We start from the raw sequence: 17092 nt of genomic DNA, 5'->3' as shown, positions 1-17092 counted from the left end.
GCGCGTCATTCATGCGCAAAGTTGCAGAAGTGTCATTCTACAACATCCAAGTGGTCGCCATATTGGCTGCATCCCCTGTCCGTGATGTCACCTAGACATTCGCCAATGAAAACACGCGGTGGACCCTACTATGGAAGACAAACACGCCCCTTCTGACATGGAAGCTCTTTTCGAAAAGGAGAGCATCACACACCGAGTTAAGTTACCGGGGCAATATTACACTATTGTTTCGAGCCATATTCAGATGATATGCTATCTCGGCCAAACCGCCTCCCCGTCCGATCCACTTCCGCGGCAGAGATGAGCCATTGCGGCTCATCGCAGCCGGCCGGTGTGGCTCATTTTTGGCGCCGAGGAGGCTTATCACAGAGCCGAGCTCGGCTGCTTTAGGGCGTTGTTCGTAGCTGCCGCCGTCCACGATGAACAACACCGTCGAGCCAGGGCGCTTTACGGCGTTGTCGTCGCACGCGGCTGAGTTTGGCATTGTCTGCAGCGTTGTACAGAGCCGCCGCCTTCCGCGAACCCGATGCGCAGCCTTCGCTGGCGAAGCGACGCAGCAGCCCGACGCCATCTGATGTGCACATCGACACATTTAGCACGCCTCTCATACGTACGCAAATCATTTGTTACGTTATGAGAGACCGATTACGTGGTCCGCCCTAAACTATTATTTTTTTTAGTAGCTATATACACACCTACCAGTGATTTGGAACCCTCGAAGCGCTCGTCCTCTGCACCCGTGCAATCCATTTTTCACGACGAACTGGGTCTCTTGCAAACTTATGAAGGGTAAATCCATCCTCCCGAGTGTTCAAGCAATGTCCAGCAATGCAACGAGCCGGCATTTTGGCTAACACGAAGGAACAATGAGCTACCTTTCCGGAGGTAAAACTAATAGAAACATACGAGCCTGCTTGAGTGCGCCACTACCCTGTAAGTCACTTCCTGCTTCTTTTCGAAAACAAATCCCTCGAGAGGATTTTCATGGCGGGCGTTACAAAAAGCTGTATACGTCAAAATCATGTTTTGTGGTGAAAAAAATTTATGGGTCCATGTCGTCTGCCGTTTTTTTCATTAATAACATACTAAAAATCATGTATTTCATGACAGTGGCCCTTTAAGGGAGAGCCGGAACACCCTGTGGAGGAAATTCATTTCAACCGCATTTATCTGCGATCTTGCTCTTTCGGTCATGACCCATAGCTCGTGACCACAGGTGAGGGTCGGAACGTAGATCAACCGGTAAATTGAGAACTTTGCCTTTCGTCTTAACTCCACCTCTACCACAACGGAACAATTCAAAGTCCGCATCACTGCAGACGCTGCACCAATCCACCCGTCAAAGTCTTGTTCCGCTCTTCTTTCACTCGTGAACAAGACCCCAAAAACCTGGAACTCCTCCATTTAGGGCAGGATTTAATCCGACCTGTGCGGGGCATGCTACCCTTTTCTGGCTGAGGACCATGGTCTCAGATTTGGAGTTGCTGCTGGAGTTTTGGAGTTCCCAGCTGCTTTACACTTGGCTGCCAATCCCTCCAGTGAGAGTTGGAGATCACGTCTTGATGAAACCAATAGAACAACATCATCTGCAAAAAGCAGTGATGCATTACTGAGGCCACCAAACACAACTGAAGCCATTGAAGCCTGAATGAACTCAATCCACTGAAAAACGACTGCTAGTTGAAATTCTAAGATAAGTTTTGCTCTCGCTGACCAATCAGAGGACAGACAAATGCTGACGTGACTGTGTGCCAGCTCACAGGCCTTGTGAGGCGAAATAGAAATCTCATAGGTTAAAAATAATCGCTTGTGGAACTAATATAGTTTAAACTATCGATCAACCAGCAGTACTGACTCTGAAGGCCCTACGCAGATCAAATTGAAATGGCAGCACGTAAAGACGGAACTCAGAAACAGAAAAACATGCATATATAAGTACCTACAAGCAGTGCAGCAAAGAGGAAAAACTACAAAAATAAGAGAATAGGCTGTTGAAAATAATGTAAAAAAATTATGAGAACAAGCTTTTGAATTTAGGTTGTAAATGTAAATCAGTGCTACTTTACATTCTCTTTTCTTTTATTACTAGAAATCAAGAGCAGCAATGGACTACTTGAAGTCAATTCCAGATCAACTGTATCTGATAGACAATTTCAAAGACTTAGAGGTTGGGGCTGTGTTAATTTTACATATTTTTTGAAGCAATATTTAACATTTGGATATTACATGACTTCGATCTGATTTCATCAGGAGTCACAACGGCAGAAGGAAGTGGTCGAGCAGTGCTACTCCAAACACAAAGAAATTGTCTGGGACCTGCAGCACCAGCTTGATGAGTCGCAACGCAAAATCCACGAGTACAGGGTACGAGTCACACCCAACACAGTTGAGTTTGTGCCTTACCAGAGACTGCTCCCAGACAACATCTTGCCAAGTTTCTACTTCTGCTACTAATTGAAGTGATTCACATTTAAGCAGGTTACATTAATTACTGATGATTGGGTCCAGTTTCAGCATTTTCCCTCTGTTCCAAATCAGAAAAATAGCATCCCAAGTGATTATCCTGTACTGCACAGTGTATTAAGAACAAATTTTTCCTCCATCTGTTCATCACCAATAGTATCTGTTATCCTGTTCAATCTTTCAGATTTCAAATCCCTACATTTATGGTCAACTTTAACCAATTACAAAGTGACTAGAAGCTCGCACCTTAGCCAGACACTTGCAGCAACTCGGTGGGATGAGTGTTTTATAAGGTGTTTTGCAAACTGTCAATGAAAACACATGGGGATTTTTTTCAAAATTGTTCAGTTGGGCCTGTAGTGCCCTGCTTTACCTAATTTCGGAAATCGGAAGTAAAAAACTTAAATCATTGTATCCCTATAGGTAATTGATGAAGCTACGCTATTTCCATTTTCATATTTATTTTAAGTAGTATATATTGTACTTACAAATACACAAAATGATAACAGTTTCAAAATCCTTAAAGTAGCATTTATTTCTATACATGCAAATGCATTGGGAATGCATTCTTTCCCAAATCAAAATATGAAGATGAAGCAATTCAATATGCTATTCCCCAAAATATAATTTTAATAAACATATAAGAAATACTTGCATTTTTTTATTTTCTATAAATATTTGCAGTAATTTATTACATGAATACTGTCTCTGAGAACTGCTGTGTGTCTTGTTGCATAGAGTCAACCAATTTGGTGCACTAATTGTTTTGCTTTTGTAAAAATTCAAATGATTTTGAGCGTTATTCACTTTTCAAAGACTGAAAAACTATTTTTTGCATACTTTCCCCACTTTAGTGCTTAAGGTCATCAAACAAACATATCGAAGATTACCCAAGTAAACATAGAATGCTGTTTTTAATTGGTGATTTTATTTATCAATGAAAAAAAAATTCAATGCTACCTGGCCCTTTGTGAAAATGTAATGGCCACTAAACGTAATAATTTATTGCACCACCGTTAGCAGTGACAACTGAGATTGAGCATTTTCTCTAACTATCAATGAATGTTTTACATCTGTGTAGGGATATTTCAAAATTCAACAATGGGGGTTTTCAAGTATGAATAGCCTTTTTAAAATCATGCCACAGCATTTCAATCTCATTCGAGTCATCAAGCACAGCAAGACATCCAGGTCCTGATCTTTCATTTCATCAGTCCATAGTTATTCTTCCAAAAGTCTTGGGAGTCATTCAGATTTTTTGCAAAAGTGCACTTGTTTTTTTTTTTATTTTGTTGAGCAGTGGTTTTCAACTTTGACTACCTCATATTTGCCCAGTCTCTTCCTTACCATTGAGTCATGAATGCTGACCTTAACTGAGGCAATAGAGGTCTTCAGTTCTTTAGATGTTTTCCTGGGTTCGTTTGTGACCTCCTGGAAGAGTCGTCACTGTGCTCTTGGGGTAATTTTTGTTGTCCAGCTACTCCTTGGAAGGTTCACCACTGCTTCATGTTTTCTCCATTTGAGCATAATGGCTCTCACCGTGGTTCACTAGAATCCTAAACCTTTTAAAAATGGCTTTGTGACCCTATCCAGAGTGTTCTTGAATATCTTGGCTTTTGGCTGACTTCATTTTTTCAAACAGGTTCTGTTTAACTCATTTCTTGATTGAACATGTCTGAAAGTTAACAGGCTTGGGTGTGGTCAGTGAAAAATGATACAAACGTTACAGATATGACAGAAGCTGAGAGGTATTTCTTGTATATTTTGTTTTCTTTAACAAGCATGCCGTGTCTTTCAGGACGAGAAGTTAGATGCCACCTCCAGGAGTATGAGACTAGCTGTTCTGGCTTCTTCCGTCAAGAGCCCCCACACATTTCTTGGGAGCTCTGTGCGATCCAATACACTGTGTGAGTTTTAGTTTTATTAACAAAAAAAGTCAATTATCTCACTCTGTTTACAAATACTACAAAATATAATTAGTTCTTAAAGAAGCCACAGATATTTGCCTGCAGTACATCAGTTTTAAACCGTTCTAACAACGTTTCAACCATTTCTACTAGATTTCCTGGAATATTCTCAAAGAATGGTATCTGATACAAGATCATTTGCGTATTATTTGTCAGAGAACATTTAATGCAACTACTCATTGCTAGTTTGAACATGGCTGTTAAATAGATCAGTATACAAGTTTAGTTATCCATGAAAATATCCAATGTCCCTCAGACCAGAATTCCAATATCAAGTACCGAGGACTGTAGGCTGATCGATATTTATCAGAACTTGCTAATGGGAACTAAAACAGTGGTTCTCAACTGATGTTAGCCTGAGATATTCATTTCTGTTGCCTATTCTTCTAGAAGTCAAGCATAATAAAGAAGATGTTGAAAATTTGTTTGAAAACACAATAGTATTTTCAAAATTTTTCCAACACTATACTTATCTTCAAATGGTAATTCAAGACAAATTTAAAAAAATGTGTGATCATAAAAATTGCAAGTATAAGAACGATTTAAGGTAAAATCCAACCATCTCACCATTTTCTGTACCGATTATCCTCACTGGGGTTGCAGACGTGCAGGAGCCTATTCCAGGTATCTACGGGCACCCTGAACTGGTCCCCAGCTAGTCACAGGACACAAACAATCATTTGGACTCACAATCACTCTTCGGGCAATTTAGTCTTCAATTAATCTACCATGAATGTTTTTGTGATGTGGGAGGAAACCAGAATACCTGAAGAAAACTCACACAGGCAGAACCAGACTTGAACCCGGGTCCTCAGAACTGTGAAGGAGATGTGCTGACCAGTCATCCAACATGTTGCCAAAAACATGAAATAAAAGTAATTGTAAAAAAAAGTCACTTCCATTCTCAGGACAGAAATTGTAACCGTGGTAGTATGTGGAAGTAGTTGCCTTCTTTTTAGTAGATGAACAATGTAGACAAGTGGAACAAAGCTTGATCAGTTTGAATGATTCGACTATTAAAAACACCCAAGATTTTTGTTATTGCTTTGAGTTCATCGGACGAGACCAGGAAAGTGGTACTAAACTGAAACGTTATCCCTCCCAAGAATACGTTGTATGTGCCAGCACTCGTCTCATCATGATATTCTGATTGAGAATTTCATTTAAACTGATTATTTCATACATGTTCATCCATCTCTGGGGGGTGCCATCTAGGGTAATATCACCTTCTGCTGTCGACCAGAGTTATTGTCAAAACTCATGCTTGCCTTGTGAAAGTCACGTGTCCAAATCTGGAGAACAGTTAGCGAATTCCCTGCATCTGCTGCGATAATAAGCATAACTGTGGGTTGATGACATGATAGTTTGAACAACATTTTTAGCAAGTTTGGGTTTGTAACTTCTAGGTTGTAAGTGTAAAACAATAAAATGAAAAATACAGGAAAGCAGGGTGGTCACTGAGCGTGGCTCCTTTTGCCACGTGACCACACATTCTCATGTCATGGCTCCAGCTAGTTCATTGTAAATTGAAAACCTGTTTGAGAACTGCAGAACTAAGAGATTTTCTCATTTGAACATTTTCTCCCAGCGCCGCACAAACACCTGACCACTTCCGACCTGGACGACTCTGCAGTCAATGCAGCCAAGTTTCTCACAGATTCTTCACACCTCAACCACAAGTAAACTTGTTTTTCTTTCATTGCTGCTGATTTTTAATTTTTTTGCATGTGCACACACTGGACAGGTGTTCAAACACATCAAACAATAACTGGACTGTAGTTGCGTGTCTTATGACTACCTCAAACTCACCCCCTCATGGTGCCATCCCCAAAATAGTGAGACTGTAGTAAAAGGGCACTCCTGATTCTTCATACCTTAATTTTATTTATTCACTCAGTTTTTTATGTCAGTACATAGGGTATATGTGTTTGGAACTGCAATGGCTCAGTAGAACAGAGCGCACCAGTGCCTTTTGCATATCTTTGAACATTGTGTCATCATGATAGCAATAGTGTGTTATATATTTGTAAAAGAAACACAGAAGTCTATTTTTTGTGAACTGTGAAGAAGTTTACGCACTTCAAATAAATCCTGATGGGGCCTACCATTTTTTTCCCCCGAATCCGCCGGTGTTGATTTATTTCAGTGTTTGTTTGCAAAGGGTTTGCTTTGCAGCAAGAGACTGCAGCTTCTCCCGCTGAGAGATACGTATTCATACTTTTTCTTTAAATATTTCATTGACTAAATCAAACAAGAGCCAACTACCTTCTTGTGGAGCCCACTGTATGACTATTCGTCTTTATACAGTAATCTCTTTTGATCAGCATGCTTTTAAAGAGATAAAGTAAGCATAGGGAAGATAACTATCTACTAAGGTAGCAACACGATTACTCGAGTAATTAAAAAAGGGTTAAATGGGTTTCATGGAACATCCTCGGGACAAACTAGCTTATAACTAGAGCCAGCCGAAACGACCATTGGTCAATATGTAACTGTTAAGGCACATCAACGAGATCTTGTATTTTCACAAATGTCTAAGAGTGATATAGAATTTTAATCTCATGAGTTGCATTTTTGTAAAAGGAAATAAAGATATCTAATAGTGGTTTTCAAATGGGGGTGCGACCCCTAGGGGCTATTATGACTACCATGAACACTTTTCATTATTAAAAACTTTCATCTCTAAAAAGGCAGGGCTGCAAAAAAAGTTTGATCTAACACAAGTCTACAATTCATTTAACAGTCGCTATGTTGACCGTGTTACTAATAAAGTTTATTTTACTGAAGTTCGTCGTGTTCTGGTTCTTTGAAATCATATTTTATTATACTAATATATATATCGCAGGAGTGCTGGAGCCTATACCAGCTGTCAACGGGCAGGAGGCAGGGTACACCCTGAACTGGTTGCAAGGCAATCGCAGGTCACATGGAGACAAAAACTGCCACTCACAATCATATCTAGGGGCAATTTAGAGTGTCAATTAATGTAGTATGTTTTTGGGATGTGGGAGGAAACCGGAGTCCCCGAAGTAAACCCACGCAGGCATAGGGAGAACATGTAAACTCCACACTGGCGGGTTTGGGATCAAACCCGGGACCTCAGAACTGTGAGGCCAAGGCTTCACAGTTGATCCACCATGCATATATATATATATATATATATATATATATATATATATATATATATGTTTTTTTTCTATGTAGCGCAATGTTCTTATTTCATTTATCGGTCATTGACCAATGTACAGTATCACCTTTTTTTAGCCCCTTTGTATTGGTTTCAGCCCCAAAAATCGGTCAGCTCCCCTTCGAACCAAAACGAGTTGCGAAGCCAAACTGTTGCTTGTAAAAACATTGTGAATATTACCCAGAGTTCCTACTCTTTAGTAAAATGAAAACTTCCGCCATTGAAATGAGACGCGCACTTAATATAGATGGATGGTGAGAGAAATGTATTATTTTAAGCTGTCTGATAAGTGTCTCTGAGGATGGTTCATCTATGTATTTCCAAACAGATTATGTTCAATTTGATATTTGCGCTTGCCTAGATAAATCACATTTGCTGGGCTTAGCATTCATTCCTACTCAGCGAAGGCCCCAGCTCCGTAATGTGCTTCTTAATACTGTAACTTCACGGCGAACGAAGCGCCTGCTTATCTCCACTGTATTAGGCAGCAAAACACATTTCGACACACAGATCCATTCTGCCGCTCCCGGCGGACTCGTTTCCCCACCTACGCCGCGCCCTGTCATTAGTCCAGCTTGTCAGGTGACACATGCTAATGAATACAATCACAGCTTTGCACGGGCTCACTCTTTGTTTGAACACAGAGAAAAATAATTTTAAAGAGTGAAGCCACCATTTAAAAATAAAATAAACTTGGAGCCACATAAAAAACAAATTGGAGGTTTAATGAAATTGAATATAAATTCAATATTATTTGGCAATTAGCCGGGTCACATAGTTTTATAAGCGCATACATAATCACATTCTTCTACAATTTTAAGTGGATTTATCATCTTCATGTTAAGTGGTCAAAACGCTTGTGAAGAGCGATTGGCTGGCCTCGGTATGTACCGTATGTACCCACTTAAAGTTGCACGCCGCTGAAGTCCATTAACAATGTCCATTCGATACAGTGAAGTTAATGAAATCGAGATCCTTAGTAAAGGTTTTCACTGGTCTAATGATAATCAATATTCACATTCAAGCCCAAGTGTCATGCCTATGAACATTTTAAAATAGATATTGTAATGAAAAATACATATAACATTATTCACTTCAATGTCTGTAAAAAAAAAATAAATATGAGCGGAGAGCGCATTATCCATGTGCAAAGTCACACATTCAAGTGGTAGCTATATTGGCTGCATTTCCTGTCCGTGATGTCACACTAGGACATTCGCCATTGAAAACATGCCACCTACTATGGAGATGAACACGCCCCTTCTGACACAGTGTCATGCCTATAAACATTTTAAAATATTGTAATGAAAAATACATATAACATTATTCACTTCAATGTCTATACAAAAAAATAAATATGAGCGGAGAGCGCATTATCCATGCGCAAAGTCCCACATTCAAGTGGTAACCATATTGGCTGCATTTCCTATCAGTGATGTCACAATGGGACAGGAGCTCTTTTTGAAGAATAGGACACACAACCAAGTGAAGTGACCGGGGCAATATTACCCTTTCGTTTCGAGCCATATTTAGATGATATGCGGATCACGGCCAAACCACCACCCCGCCTGATCCACGTCCGTGGCGGTGATAAAAACAACAATGCACCCGTGAGCGACGACAACGCTGCGGCCAAGCCAGCTCCCTGTCCGATCCACCTCCGCGGCGGAGATGAACCACCGCGGCCTGGCGCCATGACGAGTCACCCCAGCGGCGCCGCGTCCGCCCATCACAGCTTCGGCTAGGGTGGCACATCGACACATTTAGCACCCCTGACTTATGGATTACGTCCCCCTTCTTCTTTTTCTTTCAATTTGTACTGTTAGTGGTCGCCACAGTGTGTCATCTTTTTCCATCCATCTACGCCCCCCCCCAAACTATTTTTTTTTTAGTAGCTATATACACGCCTACCAGTGATTTGGAACCCACAAAGCTCTCGTCCTTTGCATCTGTGCAATCCATTTTTCACAATGAACCAGGTCTTTTGGAAAAGTATGAAGTACGAATCCATCCTCCCGAGTGTTTAACCAATATCCAGCAATGCAACGAGGCAGCATTTTGGCTAACACGAAAGAACAAAAAGCTACCTTCCTGCAGGTGAAACTAATAGAAACATACGAGCCCGCTTGAGTGCGCTACTACCCTGTACGTCACTTCCTGCTTCTTCTCGAAAAGAAATCCTTCGAGAGGATTTTCATTACAAAAAGCCATACACGTCAAAATCATGTTTTATGGTGAAAAAACGGATGGGTCCATACCGGCTGGCGTTTTTTCATTAATAACATTCTAAAAATCATCCATTTCATGACAGTGGACCTTTAAAGACATTACAAATCTCGTCAATGGGGATGGCTTGCCTGCATGATTCCTGATAAAATAAAATAAATAAAATTGGCTCAAGTATTGATGATGAACAGTAGTTGAAAACCCCATTAACCTTGATTTCTAATTCCAAAACTAGTTCATAAATTCTTTGTGTAAATATGATGAGCCCATTAAAGATTTTGAAAGTTTTGCAATCATAACGCCCCTCTGAGGGAAACCGAAACTCCAACAAATGAGAATGACATCCTTGCATTAGATGGAATGAGATCCTTCAGAAGAAAGTCTTTTTAAATCCAGTCACATGTTCTAGATGCCCCATTTTGGAAAGGATACAATTTGTTCCTAAACCTTTAAAGGAATTACATTCTGTATTTTATTGAAACCAATAAAACTAAGCTGTGTGTGTGTTATAAAAGTCTGGCAAACTGGATGTATTTTTTTCTTTATGAATCTTAGGAAGGTTGATACACTAGTTGTTTTTGGGTGTAGTTGTCTATGCTGTAATTGCACTACGATCCCTAAAATTTAGCTAATTATTTTAGTCACAATGGCACGGCCAGATGCTCAATGTCCATTACAGCAGGTTGTTGCATTTTAAAGGCTTCAGTGCCACCGTGTAGACACGATAAGGTTTAAAATAAATCAGGTGCATACACGCTGCAAACACTCACATGAAACCGGTCTCATGAATACATTGTAAGGGCTCATTGAATGTCTCCTCACTAAAACAGCCATTAAATGCAAATCCCTCCGAGCATCCGCTTCTTGTAGCCAATCGCAAAAAGTGTTGTCCACAGCTACTTACCTCCGCCAGGGCGCAAGTGAAATCCTTTGCAGCCGTCACCAAACTCATTCCTATTAGAGCAAACCTATTTAACTCGTGTTACAAGCCATTCAATCAGGCTGCCGTGCTCCGATTTTTTTGCTTTAGCCCGGAGGCTGAGAGGCATCCAGGCACAGCCACTCAATAAGCGCTGAGTCTTAGCGTTGTTTTCCCCTGCTTACAAAACATACTGTAATTTCTCACAAATAATGCGCAATTTTTCCCAAAAATTATTTCAGAATATTGATAGAGCGCATTATATTTAGGTAAAAAATACAATCATATTGTATAGTCATATGCAGGTACATAGATGGTAAAAAATGCATACATATACATTTCGATATGATATTTGATGTCTTATGTTACACATTTATATATATTACGGGAATGTGTGCCCCCAACCTGAGCTCCCTGAGCTCCTTTGAGAGCTTGCATTTTATAATTGTTAGCCTAACATGCTTGTTGCTACTGCACCAAAGATCAGAAATGACTGCTCGTGAGTTTGTTTTAATTTAAACTAAGACAAAAAAATGCCGACTGCAACGGCTAGTTGTGCAGCTGCTTTTCAAAGAAATGTGTCATCACTCGTGTCAATGATGCCGCAAACTGGAAATAGCGGCGCAGTCCAAAAAAACAATAGCTCACCTGAATGACTTCTGGTGGGTATCAAAACAACGTGACCAACTGCGTAATGCGAGCGTCATGGGGACATAAAAAAAAAAACAAAAACAAACGTGAGAGCGCACACAATTGAGACGCTCGCCTTTTTTTAAAAATGTGCCCATTATGCTTGTTTCTCCGTAGTTTGAGCTCACGTTGTTTTGATAACCACCTGACGCCATAGTGAAAGCTGCTACAGATTGGGGCCGAATGGAGGTGGAGAGGCTGCGCTGCGCAACCCAAACACTTAGGATGGGAAAAAAAAAAATGTTTCAAGTCATCAATGATGAGTTCAACAGTGATGGACCAAAGGTAGCTACTATGGATCTTTTTTGGATTGGAGATGATCAGATGCTTCTTCTGAAGGCTTGGCCAAGGATGTGTAATGTAGTGAATAAACTGCACTATGCACAAATGTTTTATGCACAAATATTTAATGCAGTGTTTAATAAACAGTGTTAATGTTTTTAAGACTGTAATATGTGTTATCAACAGTATTAAAATGTTGTGGCATCATTGAGCATTTATTTTAGTTGTTTGATTGATTCTGTTCTGACAATTACTGGGACCAGGACAAACGTGTCCTTCAGCCTGTCCCAGGATTATATTACCGCTACATTAGCACATGCACAATGATTATTATTCATGATTGTTGTACGGACATTTTTTGGAAAAACAACACAAGTACAAACCTAACAAAATATAAATACAGATCATTCCTAATATTCTGAGCATAGTGGTTAGCGGTAAATTGGTTGTGAGCATTGTACATTGGTAGAAGGGTTTTCCTGATTTTTGGGGGGGATCAACTTTGGGGGTGCACATTATACTTCAGGACGCATTATACTTGAAAAATTATGATAATACATTTTAGTACAATTGCTTTGCAACCGTTTGTATTGATAACCTGGTGTAAAATAAGATGAGGCATGTGCATTCAGTGTTTGCTCTTTGAATATGCAACAGACACGTATGAGCGGTGTCGTTTCCACATGTGATCGCTTTGGAGAAGCAGTCAAGATGACCTCCTGGCACTGTGAGTGGGAGCTTCATCACATCTCTTTACGGCCTTCACAGTGGGCTCGTGTTGCGCTGCACGAATATGAACAACAAAGCTCCATAGCAACCACTGAATTACTAGTGAGCAGACTGGACGACATAAGAGAGGTTTAACACCTTGAAAAGAGAGCTCCGGTTGAGTCTGCCTTATTTTTTTTATTCTCCTGTGAACATTTCTAATTTGTCAATCAAACTCATGTCAAACTGCAGTATTGACAATAAATTGTGGTTTATTAAACAGATTGGTCGCAGCTGGGTGAAAAGCGGATTACACCCACTACTCATCACCAGGTCAATATCCTTTTTTTCCACACATAAAAAAAATCCATTATGTCAAGATGCTACATGTATAAAATATCACACTGCTTTTTTACGTCTTAGCTTGGATTTCCGCTGCATGGTTCAAGTGACATGATTCAGACTGTTTTGCTCTCTCGCTGCCCAAGTGGGAAATACATCATGACACTGCAACTTGAGTACTGTATTAAAAAAAAGGGCTATTTTCAGATCGTAATCAGGCCTCTTTTCCCTATGGATAAAAATATGATTGGTGTCGGAAATCATCTGGCAAGCCTATTCAACAATTAACAACCAGACTAGATATGTATCGAAGACATCTGTACTTCAGTTTTGCCTAGTCCCAATAAATAAATAAATAAATACATAACTAAAATTAAAAAAATCTGATATCCGTACCTACATTCCTCCCATGTACAATGTAGTGTACACGCGTTTCTGGCTGGGCACATTTGCTGCCCACTCAAATCTGCCATGCCAGGTATACACTCTGGGTCAGAGCAGATGTCGTCCACCTTTTCCCATGGAATTTTCTTACTCCGCACTCCATAGGCTGGACTAAGTCGACTTTCCCTTAACGATGAAACGTCTTATTACACATTTTTATGCAGTGAACGGCCTAGCAATGGCTGGCTCGTGCTGACTTTAAGGGACACACTTGGTTCATCACTGTAAACTACCCTCAGTGACCACCCAAAGACATTACCCCAAGGTTGACATTTTTTATATTAATAACTGACAACAAATATTGGCGCCAGTGGAGTTTTTTTTTTTTTTTAATCTACAAGGAGCTTTTCCACTTTAAATATCCTGCTGGTGACCTGGAGTACAGCCTCTCTGAAAGCGCAGGGCTTCCATGACATCATTGTCGGGACATGATGATGACTTAAAGACATATGGATCAAGTATTGGTATGTATGTAGATAATCTTTTCTTTCCTTTCATTTATTTATTCATTTTGGTTATTTGTGGTTTGATATTTTAAGGTGACTCACCCGGTTTGTGTCAGAAGGGAGCTTGGGGAATGTAAATGCAAAAAAAACATTATTCTCATTCAACAAATTACAGTTCTTAAGAAATCTGAACTCGTACTTAATGTTTTGAAAAATGATTTATTATGAATTATCTAAAATGTTTTTTTTTTCTTTGCATCTAACAAATTGAAGTTACACACTCATGCCTTGTATACTGTACGGCCCTATATTACATACTGTACCTGTATTTAGGTTTCTTTTGCTCATTTAATAGCTTCTGAATACCTCTACAGAAGCTAATCACAAAATGTGGCTGGATTACGTGTTCGAACGAGCACTTGATACAACCACTGTAAAACAGCATGTAACGTGTCCATCTGGGCCGGCCCACCACCATTATAGTACACGAAATGAGGTGATCAGGGATCGCCGTTGTAATTAGGGCGACGAGTACAAACAAATTCTTTTGTAGCTGCTGTTTAAAGTCCAAATTACTATCTTTTGCTTTGTTTAATAGCAAATCATTCCCAATTATACAGTGTTCCCAACATCTATTCAATATAAACAAATCACTACAAATGAAATTGATGGGATATGTTAATCAGATTTGTTCTTTGTACTAAGTGGTTATATTGCATTTGTGTATTTCAGGTATTCCGTTGATTAAATAGGTTCTATTAAATGAACCGCTGCAAATGTTTACTCCTTTGTAATAATTTCCAGAGATTTATCAATTCAATGGTTTCAGTTCCCACCTCAGTGATGGCGCGAATGTGAGTCTGACTGGTTGAGACCGGCTGGCCATGGCATCCACAGGGGTTATTCTGCTTTTCGCTCGAAGTCAGCTCGAGCAAGCTCCAGCTCACCAGTGATCCTGAACTGGTAAAGCATTTTGTAAATAATGTGTGCTATTATCATTCACAATGTTGTAATTTGCAGCTGCTGCCAGCCAGTGGTTCACTTAACTTCCCTTCCTACACTCCCACAATCCATGTAGGCTTGTGTCCCATCTGGTGTGTACAGGCAGAGCAGGGACTGACTTATGGTCTGTGTCGGTACCCCCGGGGGAACAAAGCTGCCGCCGCTGCCACCGAGATCCCATTGGAATTCCTACTGGATCCACTCGCATTGTCAAGCAGGGGCCGACTACTTTTGTAGCAGATGTAACAGAACGTATACCCATCCACACGCAAGTTTCGCCAATGCTTCCCATTTTCGCGGCAGACAGCTGTGGAAAGCAACAATGTCCAAATACTTTGTTACAGGATTTAAGGAGATTGTCAGATATCTGCACTTGAGTATTTCTTTTTCTAACTACTGTAATTTAGGGCCTTTACAGAGCGCACCTGATTATAACCCTCACCCAGTACATTTTTAAAGGAAATACCATTTGATGAAAAGCCGCAAGTCCCACATTGAAACCCAGGTTGAAACAAGATATTTACAAAGAAAGACGGTACACAGAAAGAGTTGTCAAAGTTTTAATACCTTAGCTTAACATAGCAACAACACAGTAGCACGAACTGGGCTGGTTAAAAAAAAAAAAAAAACAGCCGCAGCAGCTACGCAGTAACAACACGGTAGGACAACACTAACAGGGCCGGTTAAAAAAAAAAACACACCTAAATCACTGAGACGCGGCAGTAACACAGCAGCAATGTGCTAACGCTAGCGTGGCGCTAATGCTAGCGTGGCGCTAATGCTAACGCGGTGCTAACAGGGCCCGTTAAAAAAAAAAAACATACTGGCAAAAATCACTGAGACCCGGCAGTAACACAGCAGCAACAGGCTAGCGCAGGGCTAACAGGGCCGGTAAAAAAAAACATACCGGTAAAAGTCACTTCCTTGGCACATATATTCCACCGGTGTCACTCTTACCTTTTCCGCTCGAGTGCCCCCTTGCGGCCGTCAGAAAAATGCACAACTTAGCTGCATCACCACATAAGCCGCAGGGTTGAAAGCGCGTGGAAGGTTTCGTCTTATAGGCCGGAAATTATGGTATTCTTTACTTTTTCTACATTTGGTAATGGTTTTTTTTGTGCCTGACTATAAAGTTCGTTTTTACTTTTGTACTTAACTATATTTCTGAGTATCCATCCATCTATTTTCACCACACAATTACGTGTGTGTTCACAGTCCTTCAGCTCGGAGTGCGAGTACTTTTTACTTTTTATGATATAAAAGTGCACTCGGTCCTATGCCCATATCGAGACGCTCCAGATCTTCTGGAAGGGGGGGTATACTGATTTTTCCAAATGCTCATTGATTATCCACTCCAAATTAAGAAAATAATCAGGTGAAAGAAAATGTTTAAGTATGTTAAGATGTAAATGTAACACAGGCAAAAACATTCTCCATTACTACTACAATCAAAAACAAATCTTCTTTCTGACCTCATCAGGGTATCTGAAAGTCCCTCAGCAGGCGTGGGTGCAATATGATAGAACACAATGTTCCAGAATGCTTCGACTGGAATCGGAAAAGACAGAATCAGGTGTGTATTTCAATCTAACTGCCAAATAATTGACCCTGATGTGCCGGTACGACTCTGAAATGAAAACATTATGTAAGCTGATGGACTGGAATAAAGCACTTCATTAGCTGGAGGTTTTTAATGTAGAAAGGGATCTCTAGATGTGTTTCGGGTTGCGCTAATGTAATCACCTGCACAAAAATCTGTTTAGAAAATCCATTATCAGATGTAATTAATTAATTGTCGGTGCAGCAATTGGCTGAATTATTAACTATCCAGTCAGCATTAGCAGGATTGATGGGTTGTGTAATAACGGCCATCAAGAATAACCATTGAACTTTGTCGTCAAACCTGGCGTGAATCATTACCGCAGCTCACTATTAACTTTGTAGCGATTCGGGTTTTAAACATTGCAAGTGTATTGGACATACGGCTGACTATCCGCTCCCCTCAAAACTATTTTCGGTTAGCTTAATGCTTCTTGAAGTGAAGATTTGGGCAAGGCTAACTGGAGTTTCTCCGAAGTATGTGGTAATACTAAGTTGAGGTAATTAGTGCAATATGGGAACATTTTATTTGGAACAAATGTATTAAGATGAAGGTGTAGGCGCATTGATGTGTTCAGCCAAGGACTGGCCAAGTAAATACCAAGTAAGTCGCAATTGCACCTGATAAATGCTGATAAGAACAAAGATTTGGGGCAAATTACAGTTGTCACATGAGCACAGAAGGTGGCTATGAGAGAATCATTAATTCACTCTGAGAACTTTTAAAAGCCACACAAACAATTTGTATTTGATATCTAATTTAATTACAAACACCCTTGATGTTGTATCTTTGCGTGGATGTGTTAGATCAGCTCAA

General features: G+C 40.2%; 1 protein-coding gene across 5 annotated transcripts in view; it reads left to right on the top strand.

Moving 5' to 3' along the window:
• Positions 1–17092, top strand: part of LOC133496189 (centrosomal protein of 128 kDa-like) — a 59227-nt gene that overhangs the window by 34874 nt on the left and 7261 nt on the right. For 2 of the 5 annotated variants that reach the window (XM_061811444.1, XM_061811442.1), the window contains 5 exons: positions 2090–2167; positions 2251–2364; positions 4262–4370; positions 6019–6109; positions 12503–12563. In XM_061811444.1, the coding sequence (XP_061667428.1) occupies positions 2090–2167; positions 2251–2364; positions 4262–4370; positions 6019–6109; positions 12503–12548 (438 nt within the window). In that variant the 3' untranslated portion in view covers positions 12549–12563. Of the gene's footprint in view, positions 1–2089; positions 2168–2250; positions 2365–4261; positions 4371–6018; positions 6110–11569; positions 11789–12391; positions 12462–12502; positions 12564–12725; positions 12776–13569; positions 13693–14503; positions 14638–14778; positions 16250–17092 lie in introns of those variants that run through there. The other 3 variants (XR_009793736.1, XM_061811443.1, XR_009793737.1) reach the window with 3 other exon arrangements.

This window comes from Syngnathoides biaculeatus, chromosome 23, assembly GCF_019802595.1.
Source record: "Syngnathoides biaculeatus isolate LvHL_M chromosome 23, ASM1980259v1, whole genome shotgun sequence".
NCBI classification, from domain to species: domain Eukaryota; kingdom Metazoa; phylum Chordata; class Actinopteri; order Syngnathiformes; family Syngnathidae; genus Syngnathoides; species Syngnathoides biaculeatus.
This window is presented reverse-complemented; position numbering and strand designations above follow the sequence as displayed.